Source organism: Cuculus canorus, chromosome 1, assembly GCF_017976375.1.
Source record: "Cuculus canorus isolate bCucCan1 chromosome 1, bCucCan1.pri, whole genome shotgun sequence".
Taxonomy (NCBI): domain Eukaryota; kingdom Metazoa; phylum Chordata; class Aves; order Cuculiformes; family Cuculidae; genus Cuculus; species Cuculus canorus.
In genome coordinates, this window is record NC_071401.1 from 76966377 (window position 1) to 76988952 (window position 22576).

Genomic DNA, 22576 nt, shown 5'->3' on the forward strand with positions numbered 1-22576 from the left:
TTTGCCCCCTCGGTGTGGAGCATGGTAGCATGGTCTTGGAATAGGCAAGTTAACTGCATTAACACTTTTTTTTTTTAAAAAAAAGAAGACAGCTACAACAGTAATTTTTAAAGTAATATTTTAAAATCTCACCTACCCAGGGCTCACTTGTGAGTGCAGTCAACCTTTCTTCCTAGTTGGGAGACATCATCTGAGAGGAGGCAATGTAGACTGTCACAGGAAAGAGTTTTCCTTCAATCCTAGGCATGAAGCAGCATGGCATGATAGGAAGCAATAGGAGGGAACTGAACTGCAAGAGTTTGCCCCAGGGCCTTGAGCAACATTGTTCTTCTTTTTCCAGGAGGCTCACTATTCTTTTGCTAGAACAGGAATCCTGCTCCCAAGGTAAACAGAGAAAAGGCTTTGATATCCCCATGCTGTGGACTTTCCCTATAAGAGAAATATTACGGCTGTACAAGAGCACATGTCATAGGAAGAAAAACATTGTAGAGATGTAAAATGGAACAGCCCACACAGACCTATCAGCTAACCTAAAACTAGAAACAACCGTTTGCAGACTCATTGCTTGTGAAATATAAAAAAGACATCAAAAGAAACTGGTTCAATTAAAAATTAGTACAACCTTAACCTGCTCATGATAATTTTGCTCTGTCCTATTCAAATGAAAGCGACAGACAGAAATTATGCAACCTTGGCAAGTGTTACTTTAATTCATCAGAATTTATTCTATATCGCTTTTCTTCCAAACAATTATATATTGAAATGCGTGCAGACAAAGTTATCTTCCAGCAGTGGTCTTGTTTTTTTGTTGTCCATTTTCACATAAGCTGCATTTAGATGATGGTAATACACACATATATACGTGTTTCTGCAGAGAGAGGTACTGGCAAAAAGCAAGCTCTTTGTGAGGCTGAGCAATCATTAGACATCTTTCACTAAAAGTGTTAAAAATGCGCAGGCGCTTCTGTATTTAGAAAGGGATTTATAATGAAGAGATAGACATCTAGTGAATAGAATATCTTCTGCAACAGGATTTACACTGTGCATGGTTTTGAAGACTTAGAGTGAGCTTTAATTCACTGTAGCAAGTCTGTGTCAAGCCTGCGATTGTGACAAGATCAAATAGTGATGATTGCTTGTAGGACCTCATTTTTATCCTTCCTTATATTTCACTATCTTTTTGGTTTGTGTTGGTGATATTTTTTTTGGTAATAAATTGACACAATAATATTGCTGCAATAAGCTACACGCAACAATATCTCCCTATCAACTCTCATATGAAGATGATATTTGGAAAAGCCTTACAAGCATTACAAGAACAGAGCTGAGATTTATTCCGAAAGCAGTATTCATAAAAGGAGCTGGCGACCCACAGTGCTACAACAGTCAAAGGCCAAATCCTGCCCCCTTCCACTTGGTTTGGTGCTCTTATGTTATAACTGCACTGAGAAAAATGGGGATAAGATGGGCAGGTTCCTTATATGATGGATTTTAAGCCTAAAACTCAAGTAAAACCTTGGATCTTGTATATTTAAAGTCGCATCTGAAAGTGCTCCATAAGCTCCTAAGCCCTTCATATGTTTTTGACAGAGATACTCAAGGATCTAATAAAAAACCCCATCAATCTTTACATAAATGTTACTTCAAAAAAAGGAGCAAAAGATATGCTCGTTATTTTGCTTAGCTTTTTATTCCATCATGATGGCACAAGATAGAACTTAAAGACAACACCACTGAATAAATCTTCAACTTCATTAAAATTAAGAATAATATGTTATAAATTTCCTTTGATATGATACACATTCCCTTATGAGGCTACAAAAAGAATTTCCTCTAGAATACTGAAGTACATTGCCACCTGCTGGCCAGAAACAATCGTTTTGCAACGTAAAAACACCAGAACCTGTATAAAACAGCAACATTTAACAATGAAACACAGTTACTGGAAGAAGTACTGTTGACCCAGATTTTGGCACAATATGTGTAGAAATGCAGCTGTGAACCTCTCCAAACATCATGTTCATTTCCGAAAGTCCCTTTAATATGTCTATTTGGTTTTTTTTTTGCTTTCTCTAACTTTCTTAATGCTGAAGCTTCGTTATGTCAAAGGAAAAGCCATATTCTCTCAGTTGTTGCACACCTCAATTTATTTGGTTTCGTTTTCTAAAATTTGGATTCCAGTTTATTGTTTTAAAACAATACATAAACCCATACATTTATAAATATATATATTATATCCTGTATACATAACATTGGTTTTCCTCTAGATGGGAGGGCAGACCTTTGCACTACATCCTTAGTTGATTTAAGCACAGTCTTGCCCATAGTTGATTCTCTGAGCTGCTTCCTACCAGAATCTAAAAAAATATTTTTACAATCTTGTAACAAATTTTAATTTTGTTTTCAAATATATTTATAAGAAAAAATATTTGGTATTCTCCCCTCTAAGCATGCTACTTCCCTTATAAAACATATGGCTTTTCATGTTCCACTCTATTTTAGTGTTTTCAATAGGCAGTGAAAAGAAGGGCAATTTCCCCTTTTAACAGTATTCTTATTATAAGCACAGAAACCAGCTTGTGCACTTTCTATAGAATTTCAATGCATATCAGGATAATGCAAGTGCAGTGATTTTTAAAAAAGCAGTCACGATTGATTGACATCTGTATATGAAAACATAATATATGATTATCATACAATACCCATTACAGAATATACAATCATCAAAACTGCAGATATATAAATATATTTTTAGCAACATCAAAGCAACAGTTGTATCTTATACACAGCGTCTGCATACAAAGTTATTAGACTAAAATTTTCATCTTGCTTTTTCTTCAAAAGCTTGCCGTAAAACAGGGACATACTGTATTTGTAAATGGACTGCTTGACAGTGCTGTTAAGAAATTAAAGTGAACAAAGTTTAAAAAAAGTATACGAAATTCAGTTGATACAAAACAAACAAGCCCTCCCCATTTTCCAATGTCACTGTTGTTTTCCTATGAGACGGAGGCATATGTATGAGAGGCAGTTCTGTGGAGTCCAATCATACAAGGGTTTCTGGGAGGGCATCGGTGTTATCAGCTGACAAAAGCTCCCAAATTTGCCACCTATCCCTTTGCCATTCATGCCACTCTGCCTCTGAAACATTTTTACTGTTCTGACTGTGAGGTGCTGTGGAACAGATGTGACCCGCTTGGGTGTGCGGGGTCTGCTGCTCCTGCCTGAAGGTGGCCTGGTCAGGGGCTTTGGCCGATGGTCCTCCAGCTGCTCTGGTCCCTGAACTTTTTTCATGGCGATGAAGTCTCCATAAAGAGTGCAATGTTGAAGAAACGCTCGATCGCTGTGTCAACGCAGAGCTTGTTTTTGCTGGGCCTGGGTAAGGGGGTGGTGGCCTTTCTTTTCTGTAGGAGGGTTTGGCTGTGCTTTGCAAATAACCCATGTTCAAGTCGTGGTCACTGAGGTCCTCCACACTGCTTAAAGTCAAGTGCCGCTCTGACTTTGAGTGTGACAAGTCTGAACTCCTACTGCTGACTTCAATTTGTGGGTTACTGCAGACCCGAGACCCCATGGGATGGATCTGACACTCTGGAATGGCAGCAGTCGTCTGGCTCCTTCGCATGACCTGCCTGCCATTGTCCAATTCAGAGGAGCTACTCTGCCACCGAGGAGAATACATGGCGAGGTTCCCTTGGGAAAGAGAGCACTGTCCAGGTCGCAGCAAGCTGCTTTCATAAATGTTCCCATAAGAACCTGGAGGCCACAGTCAGAAAAACAACATCAGTCTGTGTAATTGTTTACATGGCATTTAACAACTTACTGCTTTTCCCCTGTATCACACTGTAGAAGAGGAATGGATTCTTTATCATCAGGCTATGCAACTGAAGGCGCATCGGCCTCACCACCAGGTGAACCTCGGGGACGCAAAGCAGCAGCCCTGTGTCTGTGCCACCCATATCTATTATAATACCCAGTGACTCTAAAACTTCAGTCTGACATAAAGCCCCACAGCACTCAAAATCTTTCTAACACTTGAAAAGGAGGGATGTGTTTTAGTCTCACAGTTCCTCTGTGAGGTGGGTGCATGTGGAAAAAAACAAAGGCAGGATGGGCCAGGGACTTGTGACTTGTGATCTGGCAGGGCCAGATCCTGGGGCTGCCAACCACACAGCCTGCACTCATGCCACTGCAGCTGCCGCTCTCAAATCCCCACCAGGCAGCCACCTTTCAATGACTTTTACAAGAACATAAACCTATTTTTTTAAGTAATTTTAAAATTATTTTTTAAATTATCTTGTGACAGTTTGAAACGTCACTGCATTTGTATAACCATTGTGTTTCTTGGCATTTTATTGGACAGCCATGTTTTAAAAGTCATGCTTTAGACAACGTGTATTCTCCTACTGGTTTCACTGTGATTTCTCAAAACCAGGAAATTCTTTATATCTTTGCTAGTTTGGGCTTAAAACTTGAGAAATAACTGACCTGCCACTGCTGGATCTTTGCAGCCGCTTTTCAGTGTTGAATGCCAAGTACCCCATATATCAAAGTGATCTTCGGAGACATCTAAATAGCAGTAAGAAGATAATGAATTGATCCTTAATGAGTAAGCAATTAGTTAAAAACATTCAAATGGAACTGTAAGTCAAGAGGACATAAAACTTTATATAAGCTATCAAAGCTGTTAACTTCGATACCTTACTTGATAACTTACTAGTAGCTGGCTTACAATGCACCTAGCACAAACAGATCTCAAACGTGTTGTTCAAAGCAACTTGCTGTTCCAGGCTCAGAAGCTGTACTGCTCTGTCCAGGAAGGATCCCTGAGCTTGCTGGAATTTCCCTTATGTCCTCTGCCTTACTGAACTCAGTGGGAGAATTTGCACACAAACAGGAGGATTTGGTCAACAAAAGTTAGTTCATTTGATTTTTACAGGAAAGAATGGCGAAATTCCCTCAGGGAACCTCAGCCTAAGGGGTCACCTTAAGGCACGCTCTATCAACCTGCATCGTTGCTTGGTTCTTACAAGGAAGTGCTGTCACAAAACAGATTTAATGAAATGCGCATATCAAGCATTGTGCTGGATTATAACTGTTTCATTCTTTTTTCTGATTCCATCTGGCAGTAAAGGAATTTCCTAATTTGTCATGGTCCAGTATCGTTTTGATGCATATTAAAGTCTAAAAGATGGTTAATACGATAAAACTTCATGTAATTTCCTGTTTATAACTTCTTAGAAATCTGACCAAATTTTGAAACTTATCCATAGATTTAGATACTGAATACAGAAGATAAGTGCTGTTTAGCATTTACAAAGTATATAATGGATATAATACATAATAAATCCCATTAATTCCAAAGGGAATTAAGTGCTTAACCAGTACCTCTGAAATAAAATGATTTAAAAAATATCACCAGTTACATGCATTCTTAAGCGCTGAAAGTCCTTAGAGTTTGGTTCACTAAATATTCATTTAACGAACATAGATTTTTTTAAATAAATAATTTTAAATTAAAAGCATCTTGAAGCGCAGGTAAGCCATCAATTGAAACCATAGTTCTTTACAGAAGAAACCATTCAGGTATGCACTCCCTAGACAGCTATTGAAATTATGGATCCCCGCACTAGCATTGCTGTGTGGGTAATTGGTAGCAGATGTAAAGCTCTGCAGCTCAGCTGTATACTCCAGTGAGAAGGAGCTGAGGTCATTCTTTTCAACTGGAGAAAATTCGTAGCTTGGTGTTGTAAAGCCTAAGATTTTTCTAAAGTCTGCACCATAACCTTGCAGGTATGACAGTCATACAGAGCAGGACTAGAAATTAGAATCTTTGCTATCACAGCCAGGCTGAAAGCAGGACAGGCATAGTTCTATCTTCCTAAATACTAGCTCCAAGTTTTGAGATATGCCATACCAAGAGCATCCCTGACAGCTGGCTGAGCTAACGAGGAGGACTCCACATAGACTCTTTGGGCTCAATACAAAAAGATGATTTTGGCCAATCATTTCTTGTAAGTTTTTTTACGCTATTGCTCCTCAACTCCTGGTAGATGATAAAACAGAATAGATACTTTTCAATCATTTCAGAAACCCCCATCAGTTGCTGGGAAAGAAGAACATGAGCAGGATGTACTCTACCTTTTCCAGGCTGTGATGCAGAAGAATTCTCCCTTGTCTTAGGCTGCAAATGTCCAACCAGTGTGTACTGCTCAGGTACTTTGTACAACTTATCTGGGCTGCGGGCGACTTCTTCTTGCATTGCCATCAGTGAACGCTCAGAGAGTACCGGGGAGTTGTTGTCGTAAGGAGAGACATCTCCGCTTGAAGCTTTGTTGGAGTCTGTGGAAGAATGTCTTCCTCCCATGGAGTAAGAACCTTCTGACCGCAGCATCTCAGGGCTCCTGAGAAATTTTGGTAAAAAACCCTACTGTTAATGAAAAATGCTTTATGTTCACAAATACAGGTGCAGATTGACATCATACAAATAAAACTGAATGTATGATCACAGCTGCTGAAATGAAAACACTTCAGAAGCAGTACAGAGGTGATTTTTCCATGAGTAAAACTTTTGCCATGAAGTGGCCAGCAGAGGCCACTAAAAATCAAAAGATGCTGCTGTCAAGAAAGAAAACAAAAAAAAAACCAGCCGTACAATTCACCACAGGAAATTAAAAAGTGAATACGTTCCTTATGTTACCTTGACAATTTAGCTCACTGCAACAGTTAATCTGAGGGCAAAATAGGTAAGATTAGGGTGATGTTAAGCAGTATGCTAAAATCACTTCTTCCATTCTGAAGTACTACACAGTCAGAGGAAGAAAAACCTTAGCTTGCTTCTCACACTGTGAGGATCCTCTTCTAGAGATTCAAGAAGGTAAATGTTCTACAGAGGTGAAGCAGATAGATCTACCATACTTTGGCTGGGGGAAGCAAACAACTGGCTCTGCTGGTAACTCCTGCAACTTCTTTTACCCTTTCACCTTTACATTACTATTAAGCGCAACATGGCCTGCATTTAATTTTCACAACAAAAGGCAAACAAAACTCCCACCGAAAGATACAGCCCAAGCTCAGAGAGACAACGCTCATTTTTAAAGTGTGCTGAGAACGTTGAGGAAGATTTCTTGAAGTGTTTACTATGCAGACAGAAGGCAGGTTGTGAGCCACTGAACCTCTCAAGGAACAAGTAGAAACACTGTAAACGAGCACATCCTCCCTCATTTATATTTCAAGTACTGATTTTTAATTTTTCTGCACCTCGATCTTTGTTTCTTTCTTAGAAGCTTATCTTGTACTCCTCCTGAGTCAAATACTTCTCTCAGTGACCTCACGTTAGTATCTGCTCTAATCACACGATGTGACAGAGGCTCATTATTACAAACACATACTGAAAATGATGAGCCTTTCTCGGACTCAAATCCAAAGAGGGTTTGTACTGAGTGAGCAGCTAAAGCACACTACTTGTTATGAAACAATAACCCTTTTTCCAGATAAATGAAATAAAACTGAAGAAAGAAAATAAAGAAAAAACAGCGGTAAGACAGGCTAGCCACAGCACTCTGAATATTAATACAGAAATAAAAAAAATCAACATCACTCTCAAGCTGCTGGGGTATTTTCCTGGATGATTTGCATACTGCATGTCCCAAAATTTAAGATATATTACACTCAACATCATTATTATTATGTTATTCAGCACATTTTTTTTTCCTCTAGTAAAAAAGCAACCATAAAATGTTGGGAATTAATTAACTAAGTTTACTACTTGGTAATTCCCAGCAAGAAATTTATCACTGAACTGATCCTGCACCTTAATTGGACCAACTCAAAAAAACAGAGCCGCAGTTTGGCAAAGTAGAACTGTCTCAGGCTTCCCAAAGTGGTTGGTGTGGTAATGCTGAGGAGTCTAAATAAATAAATAAATAAATAAATAAAAAGTCATGCCTCAATTATGTAACTTCCCATCTCAACTTCTAATCTGATGATCTATGCAATGTAAATTAATCTATAAACAGCCATACACTAAAGAATTATTGTCTTTTACAATAATTATGCATTATATGTATAATTCTATCACAAATATTTTTTTTTGGCCTATTACTTCTTCCTTTCTGCCCTCCTAAGTTCTAAAAAAGCTTGCACAGTGAGTTAAGACAAAATTTAAGTGAAGTCTTGGGAATTTTAAAAGAATCACAAAGACCTGAGAGAAAAGGAGAGAAATGCTGGTATCTGCAGGTTCCCTTGCACCAAGTAGATTTCTCTCCAGCTTTCTAGACTGAAGGCCGTCTAAACACCACCTTGGTAGTATGCAGACATACTTAGCACTAACGGTGACACCAGTAAGGCTTATCGCATGTAAATCTTTGCAGGATGAAAACATAGCTATGTTGCACAGGGCAAAGAGAAAGGTGTATCACCACTTAGCCATGGCAAGGTAACACAAGGAATACTGGAAAGGGAAATGGAAATGAAAGAATGTGGGAATGTAAACTTAAGCTTTGTGAAACACTGATTTCAAGTCTTACCTTAAATGATCTGTTATAGTCTATCTCTTCTCAAGACAGAGCTCCTGATAAAAATTTACTCAAAGGGAAACTGTCAAGTCTTCAGAAAGATTCAAATGTTCAAGGTTCCAAACTCATTCATAGTGTTTGCTAGTAAACCCATGCAATTATATATATATGCGTTTATATATATACACATAAAATATCACTCTCAAATTTGTTTAGAAAAAAATAGTTTTAGAAATCAAAGAAAATGCCCATGGACTCTGCCAATCTTACTACAAGAAACCACCAAAATTGATTGAATAATTTTAAGTTGTAAATTGACCTCATACTTTTGCACCTTTTCAATGCTCTTCCTGAACAAAATAAAATAAAACTTGCAAAAGACTTTAGCTCTCATCTTTCCAAATAAAGAACAAATTCTCATCAATTCCTTAAAACAAAACCTTTGTTTCTGTTTGCTTTACAGTTTGAGTTCAGTAGGAAGCAGATGTTTGCTAAAATTCAAAATTCACCTTCCCCTCGATAGCTGTGAGATCCTCTATCCACAGATAGAGATCCTCTAAATTGTGAGGTAAATGTAACTGCTGCGCAAGATACCCACTCGCCTAAATGCACAGTCTATGAATAAGGGCAGATTATGGTCTCCACAATGATTAGTAGGGGTATGAAATGTGACAAGGCAAGTAACGTATTTTCTAGTGGTTATGAACTATGTTAAGGAAAATATTTAAAAAGTGGTTATGTACAAACTGAAAGTCTTGAAAGCTGCAGAAGGAATCTGTCACATGCGTTCAAAAATACTACTTCAGATTCCAAAACAAAAATCAACTACTCCATGAAGGAGTCTAGGACTTTCCTTTTTAACTGGCAATCTTCTGAACTGATACTATCCAACAGAGTTTACTTGCATAGGTGAACCAGAAAAAAGACAGTAATAATAACAACTTCTCCCCGGAATATCCGGGGATATTCCTACTTTTCCACCAGCACCAAGGTCACCAAAACAGGAAATCCCCTTCTGTTTTCGGCAGAAACTCTTTTCTGTTACACCTTACAGCTTCTGAGTGGGAAAACAATTATGTCTTATAAGAATAAAATTATATGAAGTGTGCTGGCTTGGCAGCATGCAGTAGTAATTTCCATACATATTTGAGCAGCACAGGTGCCATCAACAAAACAGATTATTATGGGATTATGATGTGGTTGCTACTGCAACAGGATAGAGGATTCGAAGGTTCAGGGAGCCTCTGCAGCTTTGAAAACTGCATTTACACATACTGTATGGCCTATTGTAGGCTTCATCTTTGTGCCACAGGTTGGGATGGATTAAAACCTACCATCACTGTTCAAAAACTTTTAAAGATTCTATAACTTTGAAACTCATTGACTCTAAAAGGACTACTAACCATTATAAGCAATCAATAATCATAAGAAATAGATTTTATTTTTGTGGTAGTTTAAAGATACTTCATCTTACAGCTGGAACCCTCAAATTCCATTGTCATCATGCCAACATACAAAAAAGTTGGGAAAGTCATCCACAAAAGCATACTTCATAATTACTGCCAATGATAATTAGTGCTTTGCCATGAATGACTTTAAATTCCCTCAAACACCATCCACAATGCTCAGCTCTTAAGGGAACTGAAAGACGAGGAAACCTCTGATTTGTCCTCCTCCAAGGAGGAAAAAGAGATTGTGTTTTCTCTGTTAGACCAGAGCCAAGAAAGCATTTATAATGACAGCAAAAGCAGAGATGTGAGGGCATATGCAGAAGCAGGACTTTCAAAGCAATTAATATGACGTTTAAGTCTTGAAGTTGATTCCATACTTTACACTATGCAGCCAACTAGCTTTTGTTATGAAGATAATCTCCAGAATATGTAAAGTTTTCTGTCCACGTGATCCCAATTTGGATCCCGCGGATGTCACCAGGCAATTTCCAAGAGTATTTTGGAGGCTCACTTTTATCAAATCAAGACAAACATCTCCTTGTTGTCTGTTGCCTCACATTTCTTATAGGAAAATTAACAAACAAATATGTAGCCTTAAAATTGAGATTATGTTCTGAAACAGATTAATCTCTTAAGAGCACCACACTCCTAGCAATAACAATAAGCAACATTCCCTCTAATTGCCTGGAATATCTTACCGAAGAAGTTGCAATCACAGTGAAAATATCTCTCATTAGCATTAAGAATAAATCACTTACATGATAGCAGAGTAAGAGAAAAGTTACAGATAGTTTTTCCTGTCTCAGTGATGCTTCATCTGCCCAATACTGAAAATAAAGTGGTACTAGTGTAGCTATGTGTTCCAATTTGGTTTTGTATCCTTTCCCTACAAAACCCCTTTTGTGACCAGCTTTGCACACAAGATGCATTTTCTCCTGTAGGTGTGCACGCTGGCTGAAAAGTAAGGAAACTCAAGGAAAGGTCAATTAACTCAAACTGTATCTAACAATCTGACTACTGATTTGTGACAAATTTATGCTCAATTGATACATGTAGCTACATGTAAGACACAATTTCATGTCTCTATACTATATAGACAGTGAAATCCAGCATAAAGTTTTTTATTAGCCTGAGTTAGATATAATACGATCATTCAAAACTGAGGGTTTAAAGAAAGAAGTCTCTACAGACTTTACTATATGTCATGTGATTTGCAGCATCTCTCCTAATTGTGGTCTTGTAAAACTAGTGTAAAAGACAGCTAACATACCTCTAATTGTCCTGCATGTATTGTGATCAAAATATACACATAGTTACTTGCCAGTCAGACATTAACTGAAACTATTTCAAGTCTGTGGTACATTAAGAGAACACACAATTACCACAAATCAGATGATGTGTGATAATTTGCTACTGCATGTTATGTGTTCATGTGGTTAAGTCAACAAACTAGTAAAATCCTTTACAACACATGATATATTCTGCACATATTTTTAGGTTTGATTTTTATAATTTAAGAAAGCTTTTCCCTGCACATGTTAATTTTACTATTTCTTCTATACCTCTTCCTTTAAAACCAGGCACACTATTACATCACCTCCAACTGTACAAGATTCAGAGGGAGAGAAAAAAAATCATAGCTGACTGTACAAATTCAATTTTAATTATATTCTGAATGCACTTTACACAGACACAGGAAGACAAGGTCCAACCTGTCCCAGCGTCCAGGAAACTTCTTATAAATTAATTAAAGCAAGCTTGTCAAATTTTGTGATTTTGGGGTCTGACATATTGGGATTTACTAGAATAAAGGCATTGACCGTGTGTCCCGTTAGAAAGCCAGGAATCCTGTTAATCAGAACGTACAAACTCATAGCGTTAAGGCACAGGGGTGTAGGCATATATACACCATACACAAAGTTGGAATATATTATGTATCATAACTGCAATAGTGACCAGTGTGATTTTTTTTCTCTTCAGATCTTTCACAAAGCATATAATTAAATAATATCCAAAGAGTTGCCATAAATCTGCTGTTGTGGCAATTGACTTATTTACAATGTCCTATGCGTATACAAGCAGAAATGAACAACAAACTGGTCAAACAGCTAGCTGTGATTGTGTTAAGGCACTCTAGGGTGTGTTTCAAAGATAGTCTAATACGCATCTCCTGTTACTGAAGACTACAACAAAGCCAAGACATGAACCAGCAGATCACAAGAACACATCCTGTCAGATAATAGTGCACCGAATATTTTTATGTACACATCACTCTGTTCTCTGCAGCAGAACACAATCTTTCCTCTGAATCGGGAAACAAGATTTGTCTTTAGAAAATGCTGTACAAGAGTCATACTTTCTTTGGCAGAGTCTGTATAGTAGGGAGGATATTTCTACTCCAATGTAGACAGTGCAGAAGAGCTGTGGAAAACTAGAACCTTTTGAACACTTCCAGTGGGAGATAGAAATTCCCAGCAGGAACGGGGATGATGAAAAAACAGATTACTCACGATGACTGGGAAGCTTTCCTCCTCAACAAATAGTCCACAACATCTGGGTCAGTCTCTAATAGGCTAATAAGCACTTCATTTTGAAGGTCAGGGGAAACCTATGAAGGCAACAAAAATTACTTAGCTGGAGATTAACATCCTTTCACATATGTTAATTTTAGTACTATGCTTAATCTAAAAGACCAAGTACATTTACGGAGAGTATATAAAATAAATATTCAGAAACTTGCACTTAAAAGAGAAATTTAATTTAACAGCAACTAAGTAGGACTAAAGATCACTTTACACAATGCTGAATGCTGATTAGTGTTGAATAACCCTTTGGTATCCAGTTAAGTATTATATTATATCAGTGGGATTACTCGTGTATCACAATGTCAAAAGCTCTTGTTTAAGGTCCCTACCTTACATCCCCATCCAAAGATCTGAGAACATTTACAAACTACCATTCCAAGCAAATGTAATTCTCTTTGTTTAGAAACAATCTAAAATATAATTACACAGGAAGGATAATGTTTCTTCGTATATTCTGTGTCATTTGAGTTATTTATTTCCTTCTCACGTGGAAATTTCATGGTAACTGTTCTACCTATGAAGTTCTTCAATTACTTCATTTCAGTAAGATCAACATTTTTCTGAATTAAGTAATTTTTTCTAAATTAAGCCATTTAATGTTCAGGTATCCATATGGCCAAATCCTGTGATCTAGCAGTATTCAAATTCCTGTTTATGCTCAATCAGTTCACCTGCTGAGTTAACCTGCTCTTAACTCCGGCTTAAAATTTGGATCTCCAGCCTCTCTGAGTTTTGGGTAGAAGCAACAGACTCACCCAGGATTTGTGTCATCATCTTTTGAGTTTGGCCTTCTGATTTGCCAACTACCTCTAGTGCGCTTGATATGGAGATGAACCTTCAAAATACCTGATAGCTTCAGCTGCAGCAGGATATCTCAACAACTCTTGGGCAGGTACCAGGAATGGCACTTCAAAACCTGCCCAAGTAAACTGCGCTTCCAACTGAATTTCATACAGGTATTATCAACCCTTAAGTAAGTTTGTACACATCACACCGGAACATTCAACTTAACTTTCAAAGCACTGAAAGAGATGAAACCACCCGAGACAATTGAACTAACAGCCTAGATTCACTCATGACAGATAGAGCTGGAGGCAAGACAATCTCATCAAGCGGTCATCAACTCTGCAATATGCTTCTGGATGCAATTTGTCAGAGCCTGAATCTCTTAACCTTTAAGGTCACAGTGCATGGACCATTTGTTTTCCTTGACATTTCCTGGGAAATACGAATAGAATTACTAATAGATTCCACAGGGAAATACCTAAGTTTGGGAGGTATTTAGGGAGTCAAGTTACAGAAAAGGCATATTTCTTTTAAAAAAGAAATAATTAGAAAATAAATTAAGATACACATTGTTGAATTCAAACTGATCCAAAATCTCTATGAAAAACTTTTATGACCACATATTCCTTTTTAAAAAATTGTATTTAGCTTCTAAGCTGGAACTTTTATTTGTGTGGATGATGGCATATTAATCTCTGATCCTTCAACTGGATTTGTACTGATGCTCTCCCTTGCTAGCCATCTATTGGACTTTGGGTTTCCTCCTGTGTGCAGCAATTTATTTCATTTTAGTTAACTAACTTGCAAGTGTAGAAATGATATGCCTATAATTATAAACTTACACGGATAGAGAACTACTATATTGGTATCTCAGGAATACGTTACAGAGCTACAATAACTATTATTGAATTAATTGCTTCATTGGCAGTTGTGGCTGAATAGATGAAAACTTGAAATTCAGAGACAGAAGGGAAGCCAAGGTACTGCTGAAATACCACCCACTGCAGCAGTTGAGCACATACTGAGACATAGAGAGGGCTCTAGGGTTGTCAGGACTCTGGTAGACTAGGAGATATTCTGAGATTTTGGAGCCGGATGCTACATAAGAAGCACTGCTACAGAGACACAGAGGGGTGGAGGAAGCCTTGCCTCCTTTGTGCTGTCTCTGGCTACTGATGTGGCACAGAGAGGCAGCGTTTGACAGCCTCTGCAGTAGGGAGGCCACAGTAGCCTCTAACAGTAAAAATAAGACATTTCAGGCACTATGTAGTGCTTCTTTGCAGCAAGTATGGATTTGGGTGACAGGAGATGAAAATGCATGACCAAGGTGCTCTTCTCCATCCTCCATGCCAAGTCAAAGTCAATGAGACAAAGTATGGTTGTGTTGTGCCTCTCTGCATCAGCTCCTAGGCACAGTTCAGAGACTGACAAAGAGCAGTTACAGAATCACAGAATCACAAGGTTGGAAAGGACCCATTGGATCATCGAGTCCAACCATTCCTAACACTCCCTAAACCATGTCCCTCAGCACTTCATCCACCCATTCCTTAAACACCTCCAGGGAAGGCGACTCCACCACCTCCCTGGGCAGCCTGTTCCAGTACCCAATGACTCTTACTGTGAAGAATTTTTTTCTGATATCCAACCTGAACCTCCCCTGACGGAGCTTCAGGCCATTCCCTCTTGTCCTGTCCCCTGTCACTTGGGAGAAGAGGCCAGCTCCCTCCTCTCCACAACCCCATAAAATGTCTTAATGCATCAGTAAGACTCACTGAAATGGATAAGAGTGGCCTTAACATCAATAGAGTAATGTCAGAATCCATCTTCTATAAGGAATTCACATTTGCACATTACTGATGTCAATGATAATTGCTTAATAAAACCAGTCCCCAGTATCCTGGGTTGTTCTGACAAACAGAACCTTCCTGACCCACCAATGCACCAGCATCATTCTGATGTTGTGGTCTGGGTGCTGCAATACATTCTGGTTTCCCAGGTTTTATTTCACAAATGTTGTTCCAGTTTCAATGTCAGAGTTTATAACCTCACCATATATAAAAGTAGCAGAAAAAAATAAAAACAGCTTAGAAGCAATACACTCTATGTTACAGCTGTAGCTGAATGCTTGAGTCTAGCTGTTTTTCTTTTTGTAAGTAGCATAAATGTCAAGTATAAACAGCAGTTCTGGTTTGGCCACACTCCTGTGAGTTTGGAAAATTAATTGCTACTGCCCGTTTTCAACTGACCAGAGTTTTATTACAATTACATGTACAAGTCTTTTCCTTTCAATTCATCTGTTACCAAAGGATGCACTGGGTTAATGATCTTTTGAATACAGAGAAGAATACGTCTATGCTGATGATGAAAATGTGAAAAAGATGGAAGTAAATCTTGGTAGAAGCTTTATAAAACACTAACTATGAACAATTTGACACAATCCTACAGCTCAAGTATCACACGTCTTCATCGTTACTCCAGAACACACGCAGAACTAGATATATTGTTTGTTAAAGCACCCAGACACTGATTTCACATCAATGTATTTCAGCTTTCGGGAGAGCATCTGAGATAGGTTTGGCTTTGTCTCACATGCAGCTAGCCTCTCATTTTGAAATCTGATTCTAATCTCCCTTCACAATCTGAAAACTCACTCTTGTAAAATAAAAGAAAGCGTTATTCCCCCCACACTTCATTTAATCTTGAGATGAAAATGCAAGCACTGAAGAGAGAATGGAATAAATCTGTCACAATTAAAAAACACCATATGTAGGTTAGTCTAACCTTAGGCCCCAACTCCTTCCACACTGCAAATCAGAATGTGTACTTAAGTATTATGTACTGAGATGTGGCTGTGCTGTAAAATGCCCTTAAAGAGAAACAACAATAAGAAACTTCAAGTATTGCAAGTATTATTCAAGTACTATTTTAAACTTGCTAGCGCCATCCACACTCTGGGGCAGCAGTCCTTCACACAAGAGTGCCGTTCTGTCACTTTCTTTTCTTGCTGTGGAAGGAAAAATAGCACCTGAAGTTTCCCCAAACTGTGAAAAGCATTAAATAGAAAAAAAAAAAAAAAAGATTTAGTTTCTCACTGGAACAAGAATAAAAATAAAGCAAAGGATCTAATGAAAAGCAATAGAGTGTGAAGGGAATGACAAGAAAACCACAAAGAAGTTCATCTGAGGCTAAGACTGATAGGCAGGCCTTGTGACTGCTCCCTCATGCTGTTCACCCTGTTCATCTTCCCCTCACAGTACTATGTGGCTATCAGTTCCATACGCCCACAGTCCAGCCTTGAGCATTTTATTCCATCAAGGTATCCAGTACCCAGCTTTGCTGAATCACTGAAGGAAGTTTTCAGAGTGTTCCTCCTCTTGCTTTGGGAACTGATCTCATCAGTATAACGTAAAGTGCTGCTTAGCTTCAAGAAAGAACCACCAAATCTATTTTTACCTTTTCAAGACTACTGGTTTTGTTAAGATACATGCAGCTACTAAAATGAAAACAGGATAGTGCCCACCACTAGGTCTGACCGGTCCCTGCTGCCCCAGAGCAGGGCTCTCTCAGGCACAAGTAATACTGAGCTGACTTATAACTTTGCAGACAAAAAGAAGAAAAGGTAAAGCCACATAAACTGCCCAGGTAACTGCTAGACATGAAGAATAAGATCTAATGAAGCTGAATCTTATACAGGCAACACGTCCAGGTCCAAGGTCATCATTCCTTATATGAAGAACTTTCTTGCTTCAACAACAGAACAAAAAGGTACTCGGGAACTACACAGATTTATGCTTTACTCCTCTCATCCAACTGACAAACACCTTGCCTTTCCTCCACCATTATTTCCACCAACAGAAATCTTTTAAGCAAGATACTCTTATCTACATAGAAACTGTTCCAGGCAAGATAAAAGTACATCTTTTTAATATTATTGCTCACTGCAAAGCATTCTTCTTGGTAAAGACTACTTTTTCTATCAATACTAACTGACAATAATTTAATGTAGTTTCCACAGTTTATTCCTACATAGTCTATTTTAATACCAACCAAGTATTTTCTCATTTAACTTAAAAGTGTATAGAAGTAATGTGAAGTAACATGCACCTACCATGAAAAGAGCTTCATAGTTTTCAATCATCTTCTGTACAACAGCTATGATAGCAGTACTCTCTTCAGCCCGAGCTGAGCTCTGAACTGAGAATTCTTTGTCTGTAGATTTCTGCTTGTGCAACAAGTTAGGGCCAAAGATGGTAGCCAGGTTGAGTGATGTCATTTTGTTCCCAGTAATCTAGAAAACAGAATATGCATGAGGTTGGGTCTCCAGGATCTAATGTATACAGATACGTATCTACCTATCTACACAAAGCAATCCACACACTCCCCTCTACATCAACACCTACCCCGCTACAACTCTCCACCTCATTTGGCAGATGGTTCATTCATCAAAACTCAAACTGAGTGCTAGTCAAATAAGAAATGATCAATATTTGGAAAGGCTGAAACACTTGGTCTGGACATCTCTGCAAGAAGCACTGTGGACTTTCTGAGTACATTTTCAAATGGATCGGAGGAGTAGAAGGTGGAAATACTGCCTGCCCTTAATACCCTAAAGGCTCACCAGTGGCATACTTCTGAACTCAGGGAAACCTTCCTCTTACTTCACCACCTTAACGTATTACTCTCTTAGGATTAAATACTGAAAACTCTTAGCCTTCTCAAGTAGCACTCATGATTTGAAACAGATACAGTGAGGAAAAATATACTTTGTCATGTCTAAACAGTTTAGACGACTAAGGAGCATGCTCACTATTTTCCCAGTATTTTCCTGTCCTTTTGCCTGTTTCTTATAATATGGCAAATGTTTACTCGTTGGGTGGATTTTTTTGTTTGGTTAGATTTTGGGGGGTTTATTTTTTTACTTTTTTTCTTTTACAACTCTGTGCTCAAAGAAGCAGTAGTAACCCGATTTTGAAGGGAGCAGAAGACTAAGAATACATACTAGACTAGACAGAAATTATCTGAAAAATATGTCATAAATTTCATTGTTCATATTTGTAATTACACCACTTTTTTTTCCTTTCTGTTCTCTTAACAGATCAAAAAGTAGGCGACATGTGCTTCCTCTGTGTCTCCACTTGGTTGCTATTCTGGGACGGCAGAAGACGCCAGCAGTTTGACTATATAAGACTGTAAGTGAATTTCAGATGCTGACCTAGAATTTCCTGAGGGCTTTTTTTAAAAACAAAAAAACCCATGAGTTATTTTTCACTAGTTTGTTACATTTGAACTAATTAATTTTGAAAAAGGACAAAAAGCAGCATCAGAAAGACGCAGGAAAAATAGGACTTCAAGAAACAAGTCACTGTGCACCAACGGCACCTGGTTTATTTTTTACGAAGCTCAACTAGACAGCATAGAGATGACAGTAAAAAGAGCTTGTCCTTTCATCCGTGGGGCACTGTGTAATCCTGGAAAGACATCTGCACTAAGTAGGTGCATAGGCAGTCATAACAAACAACTTGGATGTTTGTTTAGAGACTTATCCCAGCCTGACTGTGAGTACAGCACACTCCCTTATTTGTGCACCACCACACACCTAACTGCTTTTTGGGTGACCTGCTTTTTAAATACCATCGGAGTACTGAGCCACCAAGGATGCACAGGCATGCGGTGTCTTGAGCGTGCCAGGGGCAGCCTCTAGCTGTGCTTGGATCTGCATGTGCAGGCTGTCTGTACAAACAGCGAGTCTTTTCTTAAGGGCAGTCTTGGGGCATCTCTTACAAAATATTGCAAACATATCCACTGAAATTAACTGAATGAGTAATGTTGATAAAGTTAGTCATCCATCTTCATCTTCCTGAGAGAACGACTTTCGAAAGAAATTGCGAAGGCCTGTGTGCCAAAGCTTGGCTGTTTTACTTTCAATGATTGGTAAACAGTCTGATAAAATACTTTCTCTCACCCTCTATACATTTATTCATTTAATTATTAATGAATAGTTTAAATAATTCTGAGTAGAACACTATATTATCTATAGAAGTTATCCAATTGCACATAATATTCCTGATGTTTACAATACTGCCAAGATAGCTCACATAAATTTCTATTGCCAAAATATCTGTTGCAGAACAGACTTGATGCACTGTTAAGGGGAACGAAAATACCTTTATTACAACTCTTGTGCCAAACAAAATCTCAGCATCAGCCTCTAGCCCTGCAATAAGATCATCTTGGATACATTCCTGAACCAACAGAGAATTCTTTGCAGGATCAGGGGAACCATGATCTTAGTTGGCTTATACATGTGATGTTTTTAAGCCCAGTAAGATTCCTACAGCATCTTTTTAATGCTTTCCATCATAGTGGTGTACTTTTTTTACCAAATCCTTGATGATGATAAAAATAATAGCATTTAAAGTGGATTTTAAACTGAAATAGGCCTTGAAGTCACATACAAGACATCACAAGTAGGATATGAGGTGGAAATTTGGCAGAATTCAGTCTCAAAATGCCAATTGTTAAAAAGAGTCAAATGCAAAAGGTCTCCAAATTTGACAGAAGTCAGCAGGGTTTTCCATCTAGAAGACAAAACTCCCTAGGCATTTCAGCAGGGTCTCAGAAGCAACATCAGAAGTAGTCTCTGCTGCAGTTCAGAGGACCGAGAACTTCCTTCCACAAATAAGGTGGTAAAATTTCATCAAGCAGTGACTATGTCTTTTTCATTCAAAGTTAACAGTTGCCACCTTTTGTAGAGTGGCTCAAGTTCAAGCATTTTCCTGGTAGAAAATGGGAAGCCTGGATTTTCAGATCTTCTCTAGTGTGAGCAGCTCAGATGCATGTGTGCATGCTCAGAAGCACAGCTCAGCCACATGCCTGTGGGTGTTCTTGTCCCTATATGATAGATGCACTCCACTTCTCCACTGAATTCAGTCCAGGGTGTAACAGCAATGAAGCCAGAAGAAAAGCAGGCAAAGATGGACCCTGATTCCAACTGGTGATTGTATTCACAGTTGCAAGGGCACAGGCGTAATTTCTTCCTTTTGTTTCTTATTCTTCGCTACCCAATGTGTATAAGAAAGCTAAGGGAACCAAGAAGTGAACTCCTATGTCCAAAGGTCATATAAAAAAAGCAATAACAGAGAATGAAAAGACAGCGTAAAAGCATACTCTTGAACGCGTGACACTTTTCTAAGCGAGTACTTTTTCCATAGGATACAACAGAATAAAACAAGAAGGGGAAAAAAGGATAGATAACACTAGACATTCTTAACAACAAGACTGACTGTTCTGTGAATCTCACAAAGGAAATTATAGATTCTTTAGTGATTAAATCACACAATAATTAAATTCTCACAGCCCTAAGAACATAGAAAAAAAGTAGATGGCAGACGTGCAGGCAAGAGTATGGAATCTCTCCCACCTTTCAGGGGTATACCACTATTGTATTTGTTTCACAACTTTAAATATATTTTTTCAGACCACAAATTAAGTTAAAAGACACAAGTGACCGGGACTTACCTCTTGGCCATCTTTGTCTGTGGTGTCTTCTGCATGGTGAGCCACTGTGGAGAGGAACTGCAGCAGCCGGTGTAGGGTATCGCAGTTACAGGGAGGTAGAAGATAAATGAGAAGCTGTAAGGTGCTTAGCTGTTCATCTGGGTCTAATACTAAAAAGGGAAAAAATACATCGTAAAAAAAAAAAAATCACTGCAACTAACATAAAACAAATACACTGTTTTCAGCCCAAAAGAAGGCATAACAGCTTTTTTTTTTTTTTTTAGGAAATATCTTTAAGGAAATATCAGAAGTGTTACAGATACTATTATGGGATTTTTGCATTAGTTGATCAACTTTTTACTCATAGGTTCATAGGCTCTTTTCTCAGCTTACAAGAGAGCAAAACAGAGCAAAATCCATTTTGCACACCCCATCACTGTCAGTCAACACAGAAGCTGTCTAATTTTCTACATATTCCATTAATTTAGCTATAGCTACTGGTTTACACAGGGCACTGCTTGGAAGCATTCCAGACGAGTTTATGCCTTAGCCATTTTAAATGTGTTTTCTTTAAATTTCACATCTTGTAGAGGTACTAAGAGACTGAAAAAGCAACGAGTGATATAAATGACATAAGATGCCAGGATTCAAATGGGAGTCTGTCATCTGCTACTACTGAACCAATGACAATGTCAGGATTTAATAGATAACAGGAATCGCATCCTATATACACATACAAAAAAGGTAAAATAAGAGAAGTCTTTGTTCTAGTTTCCTAGGCTATACTTACACAGTACAAAAATCAAGGAAAGACCTCAGCAAATTTATGCTATACAAATATTTGGAGTAAATCAAAGGTAGAGTATTAAATGCACAGGGAAAAAAAAGAATACGGTTAATAGAATTCAAAGAATTCAAACAGGTAGACTTTGGGAAATCAGTAAATTGAGATGCTGCAGAGCTCACAGAGAGTGTTGATGAAAGGTGTATAAAGTTCTCTGGTAAGAAGTGGGTCAGGCATGTCACGCAGAAATTCCTTTAATAAAGCAGCAACATCATGAATGCTGTGCTCTTCGTCTAATACAACATCTATGCCCCGGTCAAACTCTTCACGTAACTGAAAAAGATCATGACAGAAACCCACAGTTACTTATTGTCCAAATTAGTACAGCCCAACACAGAAAATCTTTTAAGATGTAGATTTACTCATTTTCACTTTCCAGATTGGACACGACTAGTTTTTGGTAAGGTCAAAGATAATTCATGTCTAATTGCTGCTTATTCCATGATACATAAGTTTTGTACTGAACTGTAACAAAAACCAATTCTTTCTTTTCAGCTAATATATAGGCCTCTTTCATGAAAAAAAATGTGCCCAAGTAAATTTAAATTTCACAGAAATGTAAGATTCATACCAAAGGTAGAAGCCAGGGAGAATAAGGAATACTGCCAATAAATGCTGTTTCTTATACGACCTTACTGCATTAACCCTAGATTTTAGAACCAGAAAGACTAAAATAACATTTAATAACATTTTCATTTCTGTACAGAAACATTAATAATAATAATGACAATGTTAAAATCCACCAAACTTGCATTTCTTGTGTGATTTAAGACTATACTTAAGGATAAGCAGCAAGCAGTCAGATTCACTAAGACTTCATGTTGTTTATTCACGCTCATCTTGTTCTGCCTTCTTAATTTATTTATATTCACTAAGTGATCATCATTAGGGAGTTAAAAA

General features: G+C 38.1%; 1 protein-coding gene across 5 annotated transcripts in view; it reads right to left on the minus strand.

Moving 5' to 3' along the window:
* Window positions 1–740: 740 nt before the first annotated feature.
* Window positions 741–22576, minus strand: part of ARHGAP6 (Rho GTPase activating protein 6) — a 327693-nt gene continuing 305857 nt past the window's right edge. For all 5 annotated transcript variants that reach the window (XM_054050938.1, XM_054050944.1, XM_054050951.1 and 2 more), the window contains exons 7-13: window positions 21799–21949; window positions 20854–21002; window positions 17444–17623; window positions 12475–12572; window positions 6139–6401; window positions 4486–4566; window positions 741–3753 (exon numbers count right to left, since the gene is read on the minus strand). In XM_054050938.1, the coding sequence (XP_053906913.1) occupies window positions 3047–3753; window positions 4486–4566; window positions 6139–6401; window positions 12475–12572; window positions 17444–17623; window positions 20854–21002; window positions 21799–21949 (1629 nt within the window). In that variant the 3' untranslated portion in view covers window positions 741–3046. The remainder of the gene's footprint in view (window positions 3754–4485; window positions 4567–6138; window positions 6402–12474; window positions 12573–17443; window positions 17624–20853; window positions 21003–21798; window positions 21950–22576) is intronic.